This window comes from Lichenostomus cassidix, chromosome 7, assembly GCF_008360975.1.
Source record: "Lichenostomus cassidix isolate B80296 chromosome 7, HeHo_3.0, whole genome shotgun sequence".
In the NCBI taxonomy this organism is placed as follows: domain Eukaryota; kingdom Metazoa; phylum Chordata; class Aves; order Passeriformes; family Meliphagidae; genus Lichenostomus; species Lichenostomus cassidix.
The window spans coordinates 36,804,353-36,826,649 of record NC_139488.1 but is presented as its reverse complement, the minus strand read 5'-3'; the positions used below and the strand labels follow the sequence as shown (position 1 = coordinate 36,826,649).

Sequence of the window (22,297 nt, the reverse complement as noted above, 5' to 3'; positions counted from 1 at the left end):
GGAGCTCTGAGCTCTCCCTGCATCCTTCTCTTCTCCAGGGGAACATTCCCAGCTCTCCAGCCTGGCTCCAGAGCATCTCCATGGATTCCTCTGGACTCTCTCCAGCAGCTCCAGCTCCTCCTTGTGCTGATTATCCCACAAATCCAAACTTCCCCTGCCTGCTGCCAGCCCAGCTGAACATTCCAGGTGAGTTTCCCCATCCAATTTCCAAGGTTGTGTTTGGATCAATTTAAACTCACCTGGGCAGGAGTTCCCTCCGGAGCTCCTTTTCCTGCAATTCCATCTCTTACCTGCAGTTCCCTGGAAGTTTTTCCAGGCTTTAGGTGACATGAGGATGACAAAATGATTGAATGAATTATTTATTCCCTGAATTAACAACGACATCCCAAACCTGTCTCATCCAACCCCACGGCCTGGAAGGTGCCTGGATATGGATTTGAGGGCAGATCCTGCTGTTTTCCCTCCAAAAAAGAATTTCCAGTTGGAAATGGGATCGGAGCAGGTGGTTGTGGTGCCAGTGACAGGATATTCCTGACCCCAAAAATGTCCTGAGGAGTTTCATCCAGAGGGGATGAATCCCTAAATCCCTTAAAAAGACCCCAAAATAATAGTGAATTCAGATTTTCAGGGCAATCAGACTGAGGTTGGTTCCCTCTCTGTAATTTTCTATCAATCCTAATTATTAACATTTCTGAGAAATTCCAGGGAAAAAAGGGAAATACCTCCGTGTCTGCATTCATCCCTCCCAAAGGGATTATTGGGTGATTCATCCCGAGCCTTCCCAGCCCGTCATTAACAGGAGCAGTTAATTACATCCCTGCAAAAGGCGTTAATTAGCAGCAGGGAAAGCAGGGCTTTGCTGGGGCTTTGGTGTCACCTGCAGCTCCCACAACCTGGAACAGGGAATTCCTGAGGAAAAGGAGTTAATTTGGGGTTTTTTCCCATGTTTTTGTGACTCTGGCTGTCATTAAACAAGACATTAATTAATCCTTCTGTGATTTAATTGGTTGAAGGGCAATGCAGCAGTGTAGGAGGAATGATAAAATTCTATATTAATATATAAACTGTATTTATAAAATCCTGATTTTATGAACAGCTCTGGCTGTGATGCCAAGGAACCTCGGGATAGGACAGGGCAGTGCTGGGGACATGGAGATGTCACCCTCTGGAGCCAGGGGTGTTCCACAGGGAGGTGACACCACTCCTTCCCGGGTCCCCAGGACATTCCCGACCTCCTCCTTCCAATCCCATCCCAAATTCCCAGCCACAGGACACACCCAGGGCTGTGGTGTGGCCAAAACCCTGGGGAAGGAGATAAAATAAATACTTTATGCCTCTTTTCCAACATGGAAATTCCCATTTAAATTTCTCTGTGACGTTTTCCTGCTCTTTTTACGAAGCAGAACAAATTCTCCCCTTTTTTTTTTTTTGAGCTTTTAAGCCCCATTCCATATTTTTGGGGTGATTTGGAGCAGGAATGTTTGGGCAGGGAGGCTGGAGATGAGTTAATCCATGACATTCCCAGTTAATCCGTGACATTCCAGCTCCATGCAGGCCCAGCATTCCCACTTTGCCACCCTCCTGCTTCCCATTTAATGCCATTTATCCAGCAATTTTCCTCTCTGGATTTGCACCACATCCACCCATCCCACGATGAATCCACAACCACCACAGCAGGATACAGAAAATACCAGCATTTTTAATGACCCAGTGCATTTACAGAGGTTTTTTTGGGAATTGTGAGGGAAATCCCGGGAAATATTTCCCCACTAACCCGTGCTGGGATCACACTACCCCGGGATCTCAGTCCCCTGAACCCTCTGGGAAGTGAGAATTCCCAAAATCCCAACCCAGAGGGCCACAGCTGGTTGGGGTGGCCCCAAAGGAAGGTCCCCAGCACATTTTGGGAATGTCCCTGCTGTCCCCACATCCCGGCAGGGAGAATCTCCCGAGTGCCAGCAGCACTTTGGGAACAGAGCAGATAGAGCCCCAAAATTCCTAAAGCCAGCAAGGAATCTCCGTGATTCCTGCGGGAATGGGAACAGCAGGAAGCAGGGCTGGGAGAGGATGCAGGGCTGGTGTCCCGCTGGGATGCAGGATTCATGGATGTGCTGGCATGGCGGCTCTCCAGGCTCTGCTGGTGGCAGTGTTGGTCCCTCCAGGTGTCCCCTGAGTCCCAACTTGGGAGAGATCCATTCCATGGCAGGAGGGAACAGCTCCATTCCCACGGCAGTGCCAGTTCCGTTCCCATGGAAAGGACAGCTCCTTCCTGCCACTCCGAGCTCCCACACGAGGAGTGTCACTCCTTCCCCTCAGCATTCCCACGTCTCCTGCTGCGATGGAATTCCCGTTCTGAGCGCAGTCTTTGCCTGGTTTTCCCAACGCCAGATCCCATTTTTTTCCCAGCACAACCCACGAAGCTTTGGCTCTGTGTGCTGCTGAATCCCATCAGGCACAGGAGAACACCCAGGATCCTCCAGGATCTCCTCCAGGATCTCCTCCAGGATCTCCTCCAGGATATTCTCCAGGATCTCCTCCAGCTTTTCCAGCAGAGCCCAAGATCCTCCAGGATATTCTCCAGAATATTCTCCAGGATCTCCTCCAGCTTTTCCAGGAGAACCTGGCCCATCCCAGGACACACCTCCCAGGATGGCCCCAGTGCCAACTGGTGCCACAAGGCCTCTGTCCTGGGCCACCCCTCCATGGTGACACCGCAGCACCTCCATATCCCAACTTCTCCAATGGATGACACCTCCGGAATGCCTCCAGAGCACATCCACGTGGATATCACCTCCATATCCCAACTTCTCCAATGGATGGTGCCTCCGGAATGCCTCCGGAACACATCCCTGTGGATATCTGCTGGATCATCCGGAGGCTCCGAGGAGTCCGAGGGCACTGCGGCACCAGGAGAACCCCGGCGACTCCGCCGGGATCGGGAGCAGCTCCATCCCCGCGTGGAAAAGCAGGAAAAGCAGGCGAAGCGGGAGTCAGGCGCCCAGGGTCATGTTGCGCAGCAGCCACTGCTGGGAGCGGCCGTTCCCGCACTCCCGCACGGTCGGCACCAGCCGGTCCTCCTCCGCCGGCTCCGCCAGGCACTGGTTGCTGTTGAGGTGCCGCAGGGTCAGCTTCTGCAACGGGAGCACACGGAATTCCCGGTGAATCCCAACGTTCCACAGGCGACATCGCTCGGGGCATCGCATGGAGCGCTGGGGATCTCCTGGAGGGATCTCCTGGAGCTCCAGGACTTTCCCACCTCATCCCATCTGGAGCCACCCAGCTGAACCCACAAATCCCTCGGGAAAGGGAAAAGGATCCCCAATAAATCTTATTTCCAAGCCACAGGGAGTTTGGTCTCCATGGCCATGGGCACGTGGGATGTGGCAGAGGACAGCAGGAATTTTTGCTGATGGGAATTTGCTCAGTATTCCATGGAAATTCTCCCGTTCCCAGGGTGTTTTCCCATCTTTGGGATGCCCATTCCTGTTCCCACCATATTCCTGGGGGATGCGGCAGGAAACACAACAAGTGGAAGGAATAAATCACCTTCTGTCAGGAATCACTGGGAAAACAAACTGCTGGAGAAATCCTGGGAAGTTAAACGGGAAATTCTTGGCCTTATACATCACAACCCAGAGTTGATCATTCCATGGGATTCTCGCAGCATTCCCAGCTCTCCCCAGCCCCACAACCCCGGGAACTGGGAATTCCAGGATTGTATCCAGGATCTGCAGATCACCCACTGGGGCAGAGACCAATTGCATGGCAAGGGAACCAACAGGGAAAACCACGATGGGCAGGAAAATCCTGGAGCCTCCTGGAGAGGGAGAAAAGGAGGAATTAATCCCAAAATTATTGCCAAAACAGCCCAGGCTGATGGCAAAATTTGGGATCTCCTTAGGGATAGAGGGGCTGGAATGGTGGGAGCTGCTTGATGGCTTGGGCTCAGCCTGGAGGAGAAATACTAATATAATACAATAAAATATAACATATAAAATACATCTGGAATATAAAATATAAAATAATATAAATCAATATAAAATATTATCAAATAAAATATTATACATATTAAAATATAAAAAATCGATAATATAGATGAATAGGAATTACATTCTATTTTATATAATAGAAAATATTACATAAAACAATATAATATTGATTACTATAAAATGGAATATAAAATTAATATAAGACACACTATCGTATAGAATAATAAAAATAGAAATTAATATAAAGTAATAATACTCTTAAATGAAGGAAAATATAAATAAATATATTTAATAAATATAAAAATATATATTTTATATATATAGATATATATAGATATAATTTTTAAAAATATATTAAAAAATACTTTTTTCTGGTGTTCCAGCTAAACTGCTGGGAAATTCCAACAAGGAATTTGGTTTTCCTACCACCCATCTCCCTGTGCTACTCCTCTGAGTACGAAAAATTCAATGAAAATTCTCTGAAAAAAAATATTTTTTGTGTCTTGGGATAGAAACCAAATCTTCAGCTCCTACAAGTTGGAACAATCATGGTGACATCAAGAAATCCAGCGAGTGGAATTCATCTAAAATTAATCAAAACTAGTAATAATTAAGACTACTAATTACTAGTGACTAATAAAATAATTACCAAGAACTAAGAGGAACTAACATGAAACATCTGTTTTATCTTCTAGCTCTAAAATCATCTTCTGTCTTGTTTTATACCGAAATTTGATATGAAAAATGATACGGAATTCTATGAAAAATTAATGGAAAAATTCTGTGAAATTTTGTGAAAAATTATAAGAAATTTCTGTGAAAATTCTATGAAAATTTTAAGAAAAAATCTATTAAATTCTATTTATGTTCTATGAAAAAATCTATTAAAAATCTATACACATTCAATTAAAAATTCTATTCTATTAAATTTGATGAATATTCTATTAAAATTCAATAAAAATTCTATGAAAAATTCTATGATAGTTCTATGAAAACATCTATGAAAGCCATGAAAACTTCTATGAAAATGTCAAGACAAATTCTATGAAATTCTATGAAAAATTCGTTTTAAATTCTATGAAAAGTTCCAAAAAAATTCCATAAAAATTCTATTAAATTCTATGAATACTCCATGAAAATTTCTATGAGAATTCTGTGAAAATTCCACGAAAATCTACGAATTGTATGAAGAATGAACATTTCTGAAACCGTTCCAAAAACGATCAAAATTTCAAAACTACAAAAAAAAAAAAAATACAAACATTTTACCCAAAAATAAAACAAGACAGAGATTTCACTGAGCTCCTCCAGCACAGCAATATTTTCCAGGAATTCCTTACCCCACTACATCCTAGATTTCCTTCCCATCCCAACGGCCCTACAGGAAATAATCCGTCGGGCTGTAGTAGATCTTCCTAAAGACTTCCAGGCGGGAATAATTGCGGAGGATCCAGGTTTGCAGCGGGCTCCCATCGCAGGCCTCCACCGTGGGGCCCTGGGAGCCATCCTCGATCCTGCCCAGCGTCAGGCACGACTGCGTGATGATGTGCAGGAAAGTGTGCCTCTGGAAAACCGGGAATGCTCAGCGGGAAGCGCCGCGGGCGGCGGGAAAAACGGGGAAAACGGGATTGCTAGTGGATAGCGGGATGGGGATGCTGTGGGGACAAAGTGTGGCTGTGGATATCTGGAGGGAAATTCATGGATTGGGGTTTAGTTCCACACAAAATCTCCTCCCTGCTCTTGGGAGAATTCCCGTGATCCAGCATGGGAGGTGGTTCCCAATCCCTTGGATTGATGCAATCAGATTGGAAAGATCCAGGCAGAGATGGGGTTTTTCCCCGTGGATATCCCAAATCTCCCTACTCCTGAGGCCATTCCCATATCCCAATCCAACCCCATGAACTGATGCAATTCCCTGCTGGAAAGGTCCAGGCAGAGATGGGTTTTCCTGCACAAATATCCCAAAATCTCCTCCTTGTTTTTGAGAGCATTCCCATGACCCATGGAAGCATGGACGGTGGGTTCCAGTCCCATCCCTCCAACCCCTCAGACTGATGCAATTCCCTACTGGCAAGATCCAGGCAGAGATGGGTTTTCCTGCACAAATATCCCAAAATCTCCTCCCTGCTCCTGAGACCATTCCCATATTCCCATCCTGACCCTCCAACCCCTCAAATGGCTGCAATTCCCTGCTGGAAAGATTTGGGCACAGATGGTGTTTTCCTGCACAAATTTCCTGTGCCAAACTCCCTGAAGCCCATTTGGGAATTACCCAATTAAAAATCAAATTAATCAAACATTTATGAGTTTCTTCCCCAGCTACAATTCCAGCTTTTCCTTCCTGGTGCCAGTTCCAGGTGGGGTGAGATGAATTGGAACTTCCACTTCCCTAAATCCTTCCTGTTGTCACCCCATCACCCAGGGCTGGAGCAGCTGGAATTCTCTTCCCACATTCCAACCCCTCACCCTCTCTTGTTCTGTGTTTTTGGCTTGGTAATGGAAAAAGTGGCGTGAGGATGAAGGAGCCACTAAAAATATCCCGGACAAGTGTCCCTGAAATGTCACTTTGAGTCACTGCCAGGGCTGTCAGTGCCGGGTTGCTCCACTCGGGATCAGCGCTCCCTGTTCCTGCCTGGCCAGGGATCTTTCCAGGGAAAGCAGAGCTCCAGAAGTAAAGGACTTGGAGTTCTGTCTCTGGGGTGTCTACAGGATATGAAATATCCAAAGGTTGTGGATGTCTCTCTCATCAACAGAAATCATAACATGATTTGGGGACAAAAATCATCAACATGATTGGGGGAATCTGAGGAGGCTTTTCCTGGTACATGGAGTCATGGAATGCTTTGGGCTGGAAGGACCTTAAATCCCATCCCAAGGAACACCTCCCACTGTCCCAGGCTGTTCCAAGCCCTGTCCATCCTGCCCTTCGACACTCCAGGGATGAGGCATCCATGGAATGACCTGTGCTTGCCCTCCTAGCCAGGAATTCCCAATTCCCAATCTCCCATCCATCCCTGCCCTCTGGCAGTGGGAAGCCATTCCCTGTGTCCTGTCCCTCCATGCCTTGTCCCCAGTCCCTCTCCAGCTCTCCTGGAGCTCCTTCAGGCCCTGGCAGGAGCTCTGAGCTCTCATGGATCCTTCCCTTCTCCAGGGGAACATTCCCAGCTCTCCAGCCTGGCTCAGGGAGCAGGAAGCTCTGGAATGCTGGAGCAGCAGCTATGGAAAAGCACAGTGAGGTCACTGCTACAGCACTGCCGGAGGAGCTATTCCAGAGGTTGGGAATTGCACAGGGATTGCAGTCAGCACCAAACTTACCTCAAAGCTATATTCCCATTTCCCAAAATACTGGGGGAAGGGAAAACAAGAGGAAAGTGGAGTCAGTGATCCAAGGCACATTTTTGCACAGAGCCTCAGCTCTCCCTGGGTGGAAATTCCACAGCTTTGCACAAAAAACATGTTTAGGGACAACAGCGGCAATTATTCCATGAAAAAATCATGGAATTCTGAGCGGGAAGGGATCCACAAGGACCATGGAATCCAAACCGTTGCCCTGCCAGGACATCCCAACAATCCCATCCTGAGAGAGCTGTCCAAACACTCCTGGAGTTCTGCTCTTGGAATAAATCCTGAGGGATCTGTCAGGAATAAATCCTAAAGGGATCTGTCAGGAATAAATCCTAAAGGGATCTGTCAGGAATAAATCCTAAAGGGATCTGTTAGGAATAAACCCTGAGGGATCTGTAAGGAATAAACCCCAAGGGATTTGTCAGGAATAAATCCTAAAGGGATCTTTTAGGAATAAATCCCAAGGGATTCGTCAGGAATAACTCCTGACATCGCCATCCATCCCCAAGGAATTAAATTCCTTCCCATCAGCTGTGACACATTCCCAACAATGTTTTTTCCCTGAATTCCTTCGTGTGTGTCACATCCCAAGACTTCGCCCCTCTCCACGCATCCAGAGGTTTCCCTGGATGTCACAATGGGAATCACCAGGAATGGGAACCTGGAATTTATTCCGTATTTAAATACTGCAATTTAAACTAAAGGAGAAGATTATAAAAAAATATCAACAGCAGGAAATAATAGAAAATTCCCTGCAAATCCCTTTGGGAAGTCTCTTTTTAGGATTATTTAAAGTCCAGCCACGGCTCTGTTGTCCATTGCCAAGCCTGAATTCCTAAATATTCCTTTAGCAGGAGGAACAACCACCTAAAATCCCTCCAAGGAGCTCCTGAATGAGCAAGGAAAGCAAAAATCAGCATAATTCCACTGGAAAATCAAATTAATCAATACAAGGGATTCAGGCAATATCTTGTGTTTCTCTGGGGGAAAAAATGGGATATCACAGGTTGTTTTCTGTGAAAAAATAGTGGATATTAGGAATGTTTGGAGGTTATTAAAACACTAGTAAATATACACTGAATGGCAATAATGAAATTAAAGGGGAAATGAACAGATGAAATCTCAATATTCCAAGTAAAATTGGTGATAAAAAGGTTTGGTCAATAAATACAAAAGTAGGGAATGCAATGGGATGTCTTCCAGGAGAAGAAGCAGCAAATCCTTGGAAATCCCATAAAAACATGGAGCATTCCTGTTTGAGGAGCTCCATCTCATGGCTGAGTCGGGTTTTACACAATTCCTGGGAAAACCTGCTCAGCTGAAGGGAAAACCCAGCACAATCCCTGTGTATATTTTATTGTAAAAATTCCAGCTTTTCAGGCAAGAAAGTGAAGCAAATTCTATGAAATGTTGGAAATATTTTCAAAAATACAATGGCAAATCCATCAGTGTTTCCCTACTTTTGCAGCCACGGAAAAATCCAACGTAATTCATTTTTCAAATGGATTATTTTTTTTTAATTTATTCCTTGAGGAATGGCTGAGCCAAACGTGGAATATTCCAATTTCAGAGTGGGAAAACCTGAGATTTGCAGGTGTTGCTACTTGAACCAGGGCAGAGGGAGCTCCTGGATCAGGGAGTTGGATCCAGTGGGATTTATTTTAATTATGGCAAATAAAAACACAGGCTAAAAGTCGAATTGCTTCGCCCTCCCAAGCCTGTGCTGGCAGGAGACACCATTGGACATTCCCAGCTCAGGGATATTCCAGGAAAAACAGCCTCAGGCTGTGCTGGGGAGGCTCAGGTTGGACACCAGGAGGGATGGAAAGAACGGAGAAAATGGAGATTCCATTGGAAAGGAGATTTCCCCATGCAAAGGAGATTTCCCCATGGAAAGGCAGTCAGGTCTTGGAAGGAGCTGCCCAGGAAGGTTTCGATTCCGCATCCCTGCAGGTGTCCAAGGAATTCCTGGAGGTGTCCAAGGAATTCCAGAGCTCTGGGCTGGGGACAAGGCGGGGATGTGACACAACTTGGACTCGATGACCTCGGAATGCTTTCCCAAGCCCTCTGACCCCAGGATTCCCCCAGCCCCACTGGCGGTACCTCGGCGTCGTACTCCCAGAGCTGGTTGCCGCGCAGGTGGTGGCACTTGAGCATGAGCACAGGGCCGTTGAGCCGCGCCACGTCCAGGCACAGGTCGTCCGTGCGGATCTCCTTGTCCGCCGTGTAGGAGAACACCTGGAGTGAAAACGGGAACGGCGTGGGATGGCAAAGATCCAAAGTTGCTCGGGGAACTGATCCCAGGATGGCTCAGCGGCCTTTGGTTGGAGGAATCCATGGGAATGAAGGGGAAGGGAAAAGTTTTCCGAGAGACAAAGCGGCGAAGTGAGGCAGAGCTGCAGGGAGGGTGGGAGAAGGGATGGGAGAGGGCAGAGTTGGGATGGAGGATGGCAGAGTTGGGATGGGAGAGGGCAGAGTTGGGATGGGAGATGGCAGAGTTGGGATGATGGGATGGGAGATGGCAGAGTTTGGATGGAGGGATGGGAGAGGGCAGAGTTGGGATGGAGGATGGCAGAGTTGGGACGGGAGATGGCAGAGTTGGGATGGAGGATGGGAGATGGCAGAGTTGGGATGGGAGAGGGCAGAGTTGGGATGGGAGAGGGCAGAGTTGGGATGGGAGAGGGCAGAGTTGGGATGGAGGATGGGAGGAGATGGCAGGAGCTGGGATCAAGGCTTGAAGGGATGGAAGGAGATGGCAGGAGTTGGGATGGGAGATGGCAGAGTTGGGATGGAGGGATGGAAGGAGATGGCAGAGTTGGGATGAACCTCCAGGAAAAATCAGGGATGAGAACATGGAGCATCCCAGCCCTCCACACCAGGAACAAAGCTCTGGAATACCAGAGCTACCCAAGAATTGTGACCATGCTAGGCCAGGGCATTGTGACCATTCCTGGCACCACCTCGGGGAAAATGAGACACATAAATCATAAAAAATTATAATTAATTAAAATAGAGTTCATTTTGAATACACTTAAAAGTCCCTTAATTGTAATTTACATCCCAAAACGCATGGGAAGCAGCTCTGATAATTTGAATATTCACTAGAATATGCAAATTTTTTCTAATTAACCCAGAGCCATTGGTCACAAGACCAAGAACTCCATCCACTTTTCCACTCCCTTTCCAGCCCCTCCAGATGAAACACCCCACTGGTGGAATTCCACCAAAGAACTCAACTTCCGTGAATATCCTGGATATTTATTTTCCCTACACACATTCAGAACAGACAGATCCAGGCACATTCATGGAGATCCCTGCCCATTTCATTCTTATGAAAATAAATTTAAATTCAAGATCAAATTCCCTAATGTTCGTGCCTAGGATGTTAAATTTATTATTAAATAACAGCAGGATTATATCCAATGTATTCACTGGGACACTTCCCATGGATGTGCACCAAGATTCCCCCAAAACTTGGAGCTGAAACTGAAGAACATGGCTGAATACTCTTAAAATCCTTCAGCTCAAAATCTAATATATTTCAGGACTTTCACGGATTCTTTTAACATTATTTTCACGCAAACTCAAAACTAGAATTGAAATCCGTATTTCAAATACCCTGAATTAATTCCTGCACAAATAGCCCACTTTTCCCAGTTTATTTTTACCTGGTTCCCTCCCATGCCGTGGCAGTTGAAAAATCCCACTTTCTCATTCTCCTTGCGGCCCATGTTGTCCAAGCACTGGTTGGTTTCAACATTCCTGATCTGGAGAAAGGCAAGAGGCGAAACATTCCTTCAAAAAATTCCCTGAATCATCACATTTCTGCAGAAAAATTGCAATTTGTGATTGGATCCCATTCCCAAGGAGCCATGGGATGGTTAGGAAGGAAGTGTCCCCAAAGCCCATCCATGGCCAGGGACACCCTTTGCTATCCCAGTTCAACTCCATGTCAAGCCAAGGGAAATTCAGGATGATTATACCAAATCTATCCAAATCTCCACTCTTTTTCTCCCTGTTTCTCCTGGAAAAGAACAAAATCTTCACGTGGAAGGTGCAGTTGGAGGCCTGGTGTTGGTCACGTTGGATTTACACCATTTTCCCTTGGATTTGAGCCCAGGAGGAGCTTTCCTTGGATCTGAGCCCTGGCCAAACCCACCCAGGGCACGGCACGGATAATTTGTGTCCTAATAACGCTGCTCCAGGCTGGATGGATCAAATCCCACCCAAATCTCTGCTGAAAGGCAGGGAAATATCCCAAATATGTACTTCCAACCCTTTCACAATTCCCCATTTCCCTGCTGCTGTTCCCTGGGCTTCGAGGCTCAAATTCCCTTTTCCTGCTCCGCAGGGATTTAATTCCCAGCTCCTGCCTGAGCTGCTGTTTCCGTGGAAACCGAGGCCACACTGCAAAAATCAGGTGCTTTAAACACTATTTTCTGCCTTTCTCATCCCATTTTCCAGCCTGACAACATGGCACAATCCCACTTTATTTGACATTCCTTAGACAAGTCCTTTCCTCGCTGGAAACCCACATTTGCCTTTATTTTGGCAGGATTAAACTGGGAATCCTCCAGTGGCTTTTATTGCTGCCTACAATGGCAAATTTCAAGGGGAAATCACTTCCCTGGATGTCAGAAAAAAGCCATTTGTTCCTTTGAGTGTCATTCCAGCATCAAATCGACTCAGAGCTTTTAAAAGGCAGTGTAGGAACGACTCAATGGAATATTTCTAACTGTGAATTTGCTGGATTTTAAAGCAATTCCAGCTCCTGGTGGTCCCAGAAGCTTGGGATTCTCAGGAATGTCTGTGATCCTCAGCTCCAGGCTGGAAAACACTCAGTGAACAAACATTCCTTTAAAAAAACAATCCCCCCAAAAAAGCCATTTTAAATCTCCTTCGAAGCAATAAATGATGATGGAATGTTCCCCTCAACATCTGCAAGTTAATAATGTCAAAATATTCATCCCAAACCTCACTTTCCCAATCTCCTGCTCCATCTGGGAGATTGATTGGGCTGCTGAACATTTGGAATTGACACTCAGTTTCAAGGGAAATTTTTAATGTTGAGGGAATACACTTGGAATAGCAACTTCCCCTTGGAAAAAACTTCCGAAAAAACAGGGATAAGGAGAAATAAGGAATAAAGAGAAATAAGGAATAAAGAGAAATAAGGAATAAAGAGAAATAAGGAACAAAGAGAAATAAGGACACAGCACCTTTGGCTCCAAACCCAAATCCTCATCTCCTTCAGGATGGATCCATTTGCTCCGGACACTTCCTGCTTTCCTGGACTTCCTGGTTTTCTTTACTCACAGCTTTCCTGGTTTTACTGGTTTGTTGTACTTACTGGTTTCCTCTGCTATTGGTTTTCTGTACTTACTGGTTTCCAGTTCTTACTGGCTTTTTCTGCTAATCAGTTTGTTGTAGTGACTGGTTTCCTCTACCACTGGTTTCCAGTTCTTACTGGTTTTCTTTACTTCCTCATTTATTGTAGTTGCTGGTTTTCTTTGACTTGCTGGTTTCCTGTATCACTGGTTTGCTGCACTTCCTGGTTTGTTATATTTACTGGTTTCCTTTGCTTACTGGTTTTCTTTACTTATCAGTTTCCTGTTCTTACTGGTTTCTTGTACTACTGGTTTCCTTTGCTGACTGGTTTATTGTAGTTCCTGGTTTCCTGTACTATTGGTTTCCCATTCTGACTGGTTTTCTTTACTTACAGGTTTCCTAGTTTTCGTGGTTTCTTTTATTTATTGGTTTTCCTGGTTTTCCAGACTCACTGGTTGGCTTCACTTACTGGTTTATTGTAGTTACAGGTTTTCTTTACTTACTGGTTTCCAGTTCTGACTGGTTTTCTTTACTTACAGGTTTCCTGGTTTCCTTTATTTATTGGTTTTCCTGAACTTACTGGTTTGTTGTAGTTACTGGTTTTCTTTACTTACTGGTTTCCAGTTCTCACTGGTTTTCTGCACTTCCTGTTTCTTGCACTTCCTGGTTTTCTGTACTCCTGGTTTCCTGTACTTCCTGTTTTCCAGTTCTTTCTGGTTTCCTGTACTACTAGTTTTCCAGTTCTTCTGGTTTCCTGTACTTCCTATTTTCCAGTTCTTCTGGTTTCCTGTGCTACTGGTTTTCCTCATTTCCTGGATTCCTTTCCTTCCCGTTTTCCCACACTTCCCGGTTTCCCCCACCCCAGGAAGGTCCTGTACCTCTCCCAGGGAGTAGTAGCGCCGCGGGATCTGCGAGTCAGGATAGACGTTCTCCAGGTACCAGGAGAAGGGTTTGCACTGGAGCTTCTCCCGCAGGGCTTTCCTGGCGGAAACATCTCCGTAATCCACCTTCACCACCCCTGCAATGGCGAGAGAATATAGCAAAGTTTGGGGAAAATTCCAGACTCTGGAATCCACCTTCATCACCCCTGGAATGGTGAGAGAGCACAGCAGAGTTTGGGGGAAATTCCAGACTCTGGAATCCACTTTCACCACCCTGGAATGGTGGGAGATGGTGGGAGAAGAGGCCACCAAACAGCAGAGTTTGGGAGAAATTCCAGACTCTGGAATCCACCTTCACCACCCCGGAATGATGACAGAACACAGTAGTGTTTGGGAAAAATTCCACACTCCAAAATCCACCTTCACCACCCTGGAATGGTGAGAGAACAAAGCAGTGTTTGAGGAAAGGAGGGGCAGGGTGGACACTGGGGAAATTCCTTCGTGGAAAGGCTGCTCAGGTGGAATCCCCATCCCTGCAGGATCCCAAAACCCTGTGGATGTGGCTCTTGGGGACATGGGGCACTGCTGGCCTGGGCACTGCTGGGAATGGTTGGACTCCAAGATCTCCAACAACTTTTCCAACCCAAACAATTCCACAACACCTCTCATTTCCCCTTCCCTCTCCTCGAAAGAATTCCAAAGACTCCTGGACTGAACCTCTCCAGCCCATGACCAGATCCCAAATCCAGCCTTACCCGGCGAGATGATGTAGAAGAAATCCTTGAAGTCGTCCATCCAGACCTCGGCCAGCCGGCGGTTGTTCTTGTTGATGACGTGGCCGGTGCCTCCCGGGAACGTGTAGGGCGTGGCTTTGCGGAACACGTGTCCCACGTGGGAGCAGGTGACAATCTCCAGGGAACCTCCACACTGCCAGATCTGCAATGGGAACGTGGGAAATGTGGAGCAAAACGACCCCCAGATGTGGAAGGATTCATAAGGTGGGAGCTGTGTTCCTGTTAATCTCCCCGTGGGAAATCAGCAGGGGATTCATGGAAATTTATCGGGGATTTCAAGGGGATTTTAGGGGAAAAGTCAGGGATGCAGCTCTGGGTGGTAACAGACGAGCCCAGAGTGGGAACAGGTTGGATTCCTTGGATTTGTGTCCTTGGAGCACAAACAAGGCACCATCCTACTGGGAAGGGGGTCATCCTCTCCTGGATCACAGAGGGCATGGATTGTCCAGGATTCCATCACATTTAAAGGAAGAAAGCAGAACTTTTACACACACACTCATATATAGATAGAGATGTGGACATAAATATAGATATATAGGTAGATATAGATAAATATAGATTTAGATTTAGATATAGATATGTAAATTTTATATATTTTGATATGTAATTACTTCTATTTATATATTTTTATATATTTACATTAAAAAAATTTATATAATTTTTTTCCAATTTTTTCCTGGCCATGGCCATCCTGAGGAAAGCCCCAGCATTCCCGGGATGTTGTCACACCAGGGACACGAGCAGCACATCCCAGCCCCTCTGAGGTGACACTCAGCACACCAGGAGTGTTCCCTCATGGGCTGGTGAATCCAAACAATTTCCAGAATAAATAAAGAAGGCAATGTGGGGAAGTTTTCCCAGATGGAAATTGTCCCTTTCTGGTGCTGGAGCCAAAATTTGTGCTCAGGATAAGCTCAGTGCCCTCAGTGTGATCCCCAAATATAAAACATGATGGAATCCTGGAATTTAGGAGTTTGGTTTCCAATGGAACAACACATTTTGCTGCTGGATCATTACGGAGGGAGAGTAATCATGGAATTATTTAGGTTGGAAAAGATCATTGAGTCTAATGTTAACCACATCCACCATTAATCCATGTGCTCAATCCACAGCTTTTAAAAACTCCACCAGTGCCCTGGGGTTTATTCCCTCCTAAACAGCCAGAAGGAATCCAAATTAGTTATTTTAATGATTTGTTTCAATTATTTATTCCAATTATTTGCGTCAATTATTTATGTCCATTATTTATGTTGATTATCTATGTCAATTATCTATGTCGATTATTTATGTCAATTATTTGTTTCAATTATTTGTTTCCAGGCCCCTCCTGGAGTTAAATCCCAGAATTTTTGTGGGTTTTATCCAGGAGCTCTGGTAAAATCTTGGAATTGAAGCTCCTTGACACAGACCTGAGTTACCATGGCAACCAAGGCGGATTTTAGTTAATTAGGGCTCCCTCCTCCTCCCGAATTCCATGAGGATGTGGAAGGATGGGTTCTGTGGGATCAGCAGGAAAATATCCCTGTGTTTAACTGCTCAGTGACTCGGGGGAACTTCGGGATGAGGGATGAAGGGAATACCAGAGGGAACATGGAATAAATCCTGAATATATACCAGGGAACAACCCCAAATATACTCCAGGGAAAAAATCCCATATATTCGCCAGGGATGTGCTCATGGAGCAACCTGGGAGCAGGAAATAACCCCAAATAATTCCATGGAAAAAACCCACATATATACCAGGAATGTGATAATGGAGCAACGTTGTGAGCTCCATGGAATAACCCCAAATAATTCCATGGAAAAAACCCAAATACACTGCAGGAATGTCCTCGTGGAAAAACCCCAAATATTCACTAAGGATGTGATCATGGAGCAACCTGGGAGCATGGAATAACCCTAAATAATTCCATGGAAAAAACCCAAATATATACCAGGGATGTGATCATGGAGCAATCTGGGAGCATGGAACAACCCCAAATAATTCCATGGAATAATCCCAAATACACTGCAGGAATGTCCTCATGGAATAACCCCAAATATTCACTAAGGATGTCATCATGGAGCAATCTGGGAGCATGGAATAACCCTAAATAATTCCATGGAAAAACCCCAAATATATACCAGGGATGTATTCCCAGACTGAGCTGGGAGCATGGAATAAATCCCAAATTTTCCCCATGATGTGCTCCTGGAGCATCCTGGGAACAGCTGGATATGCCAGGAAGGAGAACACATCCTCTGAGGTTCCCTCCATCCCAAATCCCAGCATTCCCCTGCTGTTTTCACTTTCCAGCTGGCAGCAAATTCCTCCCACACCCCCATTCCTGCAAATACCCATTCCTGGACAATCTTCCAGCCCATTTTTGGCTCTCCCTGGAGCAATCTACTCCCTGTCCCAGGCTGGGATTGGAATGTGGGGAAACCTTTTTTCTCCTGCTCCTCATCCATTTCCTGCCACAATTCCCCAGACAGCCAAAGCAGGAATTCCAGAGATCAGAACACCTTGTCACTGTCACATCCCTGGGGAAATCCCCTTTTCCCTGTCCTTTCTGCACTTCCAACAGCACCAAAAATCCCAAAGAAATCCCACCTTCCCCTTCTCAGAGCTCATATTCCCTTTCCCAGCCCTTTCTTCCCCATCCTGGGTTATCCTAAGGAATAACTTTTTTTTTTTTTCATGGACAGATTATTTTTAATTCCCCTAAAGCCACAGGAATTCCTTTCAGAACATCAAGTTTTCAGGGCATTCTCCAAGTGGGAAAAAAAACCACTTGGAAAATTTAACAGAAAATGAAAACGTTTTAGTAATTCCATAAATAAAAATAAGACTTAGGGAGAAATTGGGTTTTCCTTGACTAAAGAAGACTCTTGGAGCTGTAACAGGAATTACTATTATTTTTCCCTAATTAAAAGACATTCCTAAAAGGACTCACTAAAGACTGATCAACAACAGCCAAAAGAAACAACATGGATTTTCCCAAAATAATCAAATGAAACCCCACGGATGCTCCTCCTGGAAATGCCTCTGAGGCCAAAATTGCTGGAAATCCTTTGAATTATTCTTTGGGATAATGCTGGAGCTGGATGCAGGTGAGGCAGTCAGACATGATCCAGGGAAGGCAAAGACACCGGATAACATTTTTGGGGATTTGGGAATTCCCAAAATATGGGGGGTTGGGCTTATTTTTTGGGGTAATTTTGGGGGTTTTTTTGGGGGGTTTAATTATTTTTTATTCTGGCCCAATCCCAAATCTCCTCTCTCCCCCTTGGTGCTAAAATCCTGGATGGAAGAGCAGCTCTGGGAACATCCCTGTGCCAACCCCAGACATTTCCCACACCGTGATTTACTCCCAGGTAAACCAAGGGAGATTCCCAAATCCCACTGGATAATCCCACTGGACAATCCCACTGGACAACACAATTTGAACACCTCTGAAGGCACTGATAAAATTACACAAAATATCCCTGGATTTTCGGTTGGTTTTCCTCCCAGGGGATCTCAATCCCAATAAACAGCACCAGGTGATTCCCTGCCTTTCCCATGGCAAAATCCCAAATTATTTCTATTCCCGTGAATTCACTGATTTATGGTGAGAAAAGCACATTTTTAATGCTTTGGCTCTTTGCTCCAGGGATCTCCTCAGAAACATGGAAAACCAAGAAAAATAATTCCTGCCCAGGGGCCTGGGGACATCCAAGGAGGAATTTCAGGGGTTAAAACACCAAAAAAAGTGGGAATCTCCTCATTTAAAGCATCCAGGCTCGGGAGGAGGAACTGAATCCTTGGATTTTGCTGCAAAGGGAACAATTAAAGTTCAGGGGAATGGCCTGGAAAAGCTTTCAAATTCCCAGCTGGTCCTCCCTGGAAAATCTGCTTCCTAATAACCTCCAAAGGGGTTCCTGGCATGGAAAACAGCCCTGGGTGAATGGAAAATGGGGAAATTGCATTCCCAGGCAGGGATCCTGGGGGTTGTTCCCATCATTAAATCCATAAATTAATCCACAATGTAAAAAATCCGAGGAGTTCAAAGCCATTCCCAACACCCTTTCCAGCCATTCCTTGTCAAAGCCTCAATTTCCCACTTTTCCTTTCTATCCAAAGAGCAAAACTGAATGCATTTCCCTCAGAGACACATCTATCCCAGCAGGAATATCATCATTTCCTGCAGGATAGGGAATTTCCCTCACACAGACCCGAAATTCCAGCCAGAACTTGCAAGTCCGCCATGTCATCACTTCCCAAATTCCTTAAAACTTTTTTTTTCATTTTCTTGTTTGACATCAATTTGCATCAAATTCACACCAAGCGCCTCATTTCTTCCATGAAGGAATGCCAGAAATAAATGGAATTTTGAAGGGATAAAAACCCCATCAATATCAAAACATTCCATGCAGTAAAACATTCCAAAATACCCCAACGAGGCTTCCCCAAAATTTTAAAAATTCCGTTTAACCCACGACTTGCAGGCTGGCTGAAGCAGGAAGAGCGACAGCACAAGGGAGGAATTGGGAAAATTTTTTTGGGGGAGAGAAAAGGAAGGAAAAACAGGAATTACCCTAAAGGACATTTCAAGATTCTCGCCACCCCAGATATCCATTCCCGCATCGTAAGTTCCTATCTCTTCAAAGTAGTTCCTGTCAATAGAAAACAGCCCACCAGCCATAGTTGGGGTCCTGGGGGGAAAACAAACAGGGAAAAAGAAAAAAAAAACAAACAAAAAACAAGGAAAACAGAAGAGAAAAAAAAAATTAAATAAATAAATAAAAGGGAGAAAGGAAAGAAAAAAGAAAAAAGACCTTTTAAAGGACACCGTGGAATTTCCGGCGCGTTTTACTACCTCACCCATTGCTCTGCACGGGAATTCTGTGGGAGAGAACTACGAAATGAGAATTTGGACTGGATTTTCCTGCTCTTCCCCAAAATCCGTGGAGCTCTGGCTCAGCCACGCTCCAGGGTTGTTCCCAATTCCATGGATTATTTCAGGAGAAAGTGGGTGGAATTTTGGGACCTCCTGAGTGAGCAGCAGTTAAAATCCAATGGGGAATGCTTGGGAGGAAATGGAAAGGAAAAAGACCTTTTAAAGGACACTGTGGAATTTCAGGCACATTTCACCACACAGGAATTCTATGGAAAAGAACCTCAATAGGAGCTAGAAAATGAGAATTTTGACTGAATTTTCCTGCTCTCCCCCAAAATCCACGGAACGCTGGCTCAGCCACACTCCAGGGTTGCTCCCTGCCCACCAAATCCCATTTCCATGGATTATTTCAGGAGAATTGGGAGCGGAAAGTGGGTGGAATTTTGGGACCTCCTGAGGGAGCAGCAGCTCCAATCCCATGGGGAATGCTCGGGAGGAGCTGGATGGCTCAGCTCTGCCTCACAGGGAGCCCAAAACTGCATCCAATTACCAGGAAAAGCTCTGCTAACAGGATTAGAAAGCCTGACAAGAGGCAAATCCGCAGGGCTTTGTGTGGGGATGGCCTGTTTCCCTGGAAATGTCTGCTCCCTCTTTTCCAGAAGGGTTTTGTGTGGGGATGGCCTGTTTCCCTGGAAATGTCTGCTCCCTGTTTCCCAGCAGGGCTTTGTGTGGGGATGGCCTGTTTCCCTGGAAATGTCTGCTCCCTGTTTCCAGCAGGGTTTTGTGTGGGGATGGCCTGTTTCCCTGGAAATGTCTGCTCCCTGTTTCCAGCAGGGTTTTGTGTGGGGATGGCCTGTTTCCCTGGAAATGTCTGCTCCCTGTTTCCCAGCAGGGCTTTGTGTGGGGATGGCCTATTTCCCGGGAAATGTCTGTTCCCTGTTTCCAGCAGGAAAAGCCTACATGACCCAGGAATACTCCCAGGGCTGCTGAGCACAGGGGTTTTTTGGGGAGGGAACAACTCAATCCCAAATCCCAGCTCTCCCTTGGGCTGTTCCAGCACAGCCAGAGGGGTTGGGGTTTGGCCCTAATGTGTCCAAGGACTCCTAAAGCTCTGGAATGAGAATTCTGGGGATACTGAGGTGTTATAGAATCCTGGAATGGTTTGGGTTGGAAGGGAGCTTAGATCCACCCCTGACACAAGCAGGGACACCTCTGATTATCCCAGGTCATTCCAACCTGGCCTGGGACACTGCCAGGGATCCAGGGGCAGCCAGAGCTTCTCTGGGAATCTGTGCCATCCAGGGATAGAGCAGGGATCAGCCACATTCCCATCCTCAGCCAAGCCAAGGCCCTGGAGTGAGCCTGGATTTGGGAGCATGAGGTGACTCCAGGCCAGCCCAGTGCCACCAGGGCAGCACCAGTAAGGGCAGCCTGGGTGACAGGGATGAGCTCATCCCATGGGGAATTCAGGCTCTGGGAATGGCAGGAATGCAGGTTCAGCATTCCCATCAGCAATCCTACCCACATTCCCTCAGTTTCCACCTCTGCAGACAGCCCTGAGCAAACACTGCCACACAGCAAACTCCCAGGATTTGTCCAAAAAGCAAATACTTCCTGAAAAATGGGGGAAAGAGCCCCAGAGGGACTCCATGGCAGAAGCCACCATGGAATTGCTTCAGCATGGATCAGCTGTTCCTTTGGAAGGTTCCCAGTGTGTCACAGGAACACGGATTGGTCACAGAATTCCCTGCAGAGTCCAGCAGAGCCTCTGGACACAGCCCTGGCACTGAGGAATCTTCCCTCAGCTCCACAAATCCAGGGAATTTGCCTGCTGTGGAACTTCTTCCTCTTCAATACAATCTGCCCATCATTCCTGCTAAAAATCCCCACAGTTTATCCAAGGAAAACCCACCAGACCTTGTGTTAGGAATGTTCCCCTGGAGAAGGGAAGGATCCAGGGAGAGCTCAGAGCTCCTGCCAGGGCCTGAAGGAGCTCCAGGAGAGCTGCAGAGGGACTGGGGACAAGGGCTGGAGGGACAGGACACAGGGAATGGCTTCCCACTGCCAGAGGGCAGGGATGGATGGGAGATTGGGAATTGGGAATTCCTGGCTGGGCTGGAATTCCCAGAGAAGCTGTGGCTGCCCCTGGATCCCTGGAATGTCCAAGGGCAGGCTGGACAGAGCTTGGAGCAGCCTGGGATGGTGGGAAGTGTCCCAGGGTGGAATGGGATGGATTTAAGGTATTTTCCAATCCAAACATTCTCCTTCCTCCTCCTTCCTTCCCCTGGATGAAGATATTTTTTTCCAAGATTGAGCCTTACGCAATTCCTGAAGGAAATTCCTGAATCTGAAGTGGACAAACAGATCTCGATTCTTTCAAAGGGCCACAATGTCCTTTGCTTCCTGAGAACCAAACCTTTCCCAAGTCCCTCCCCTAAAAAAACCAGGAACGCTGAGTTTCACACTGGAAAATTCATTAAGTTGTGCCTTAATTCCCAGTCTGGCTCCTGGGATAATGGGAATGCAGCAGGCAGGAATTTTCCATGGGATGTGAATTTAATGGGACACAGCCAGACCTGCAGAGCTCTCCCTGGAAAACCCCCTGAATCAAAATCTCTGGGATTTTAGGGGTTAAAGTGGTTTTTAAAGTGGAAAAATCCAGTTTTCACTCAGTTCTGCCTTCCCTGGTCCTGTTTTCCAGTGGAATCACCCTGACAGCTCATGGGAATTGCTGTGATTGCCTCTCATCATCACCTGATCCTGCTGGATTTGGGAAGCACCATCTGCTTCCCATTCCTGCAGCTCTCAGCAGCAGCAGACTTCCCATTCCTGCACCTGCACAGAAATCATGGAGAAATCCCAGGTTTGCTGCAGCCCAGAGCAGCCACAGCCCAGCCCAGGGTGTGCTGACAGAGAGGAGCAGGGATGGCATGGATACATCCAGGGATTCCAGCCCTGGAGCTGCCCCAGGGCATCACCTCCTCCTGCTTTTCCCAAGGAATTCCATCCTGCCCACCCCAAGGGCTCCACCAGCACAAAATCCTGACCTTTAGGGATAAATCTTGGAATAAAGGTTTGGCACCAGCGTCAGTCCCTGC

At 46.3% G+C, this 22,297-nt stretch overlaps 1 protein-coding gene across 3 annotated transcripts in view; it reads right to left on the bottom strand.

Annotated features, from left to right (window-relative positions):
- Positions 1-1,679: 1,679 nt before the first annotated feature.
- GALNT13 (polypeptide N-acetylgalactosaminyltransferase 13) overlaps positions 1,680-22,297 on the bottom strand; it is a 43,964-nt gene continuing 23,346 nt past the window's right edge. For 2 of the 3 annotated variants that reach the window (XM_085067207.1, XM_085067208.1), the window contains 6 exons: positions 18,897-19,014; positions 14,299-14,479; positions 13,541-13,680; positions 11,003-11,101; positions 9,438-9,572; positions 1,680-3,131 (listed from right to left, as the gene is read on the bottom strand). In XM_085067207.1, the coding sequence (XP_084923333.1) occupies positions 2,991-3,131; positions 9,438-9,572; positions 11,003-11,101; positions 13,541-13,680; positions 14,299-14,479; positions 18,897-19,014 (814 nt within the window). In that variant the 3' untranslated portion in view covers positions 1,680-2,990. Of the gene's footprint in view, positions 3,132-5,072; positions 5,554-7,304; positions 7,335-9,437; positions 9,573-11,002; positions 11,102-13,540; positions 13,681-14,298; positions 14,480-18,896; positions 19,015-22,297 lie in introns of those variants that run through there. The other variant, XM_085067209.1, reaches the window with a different exon arrangement.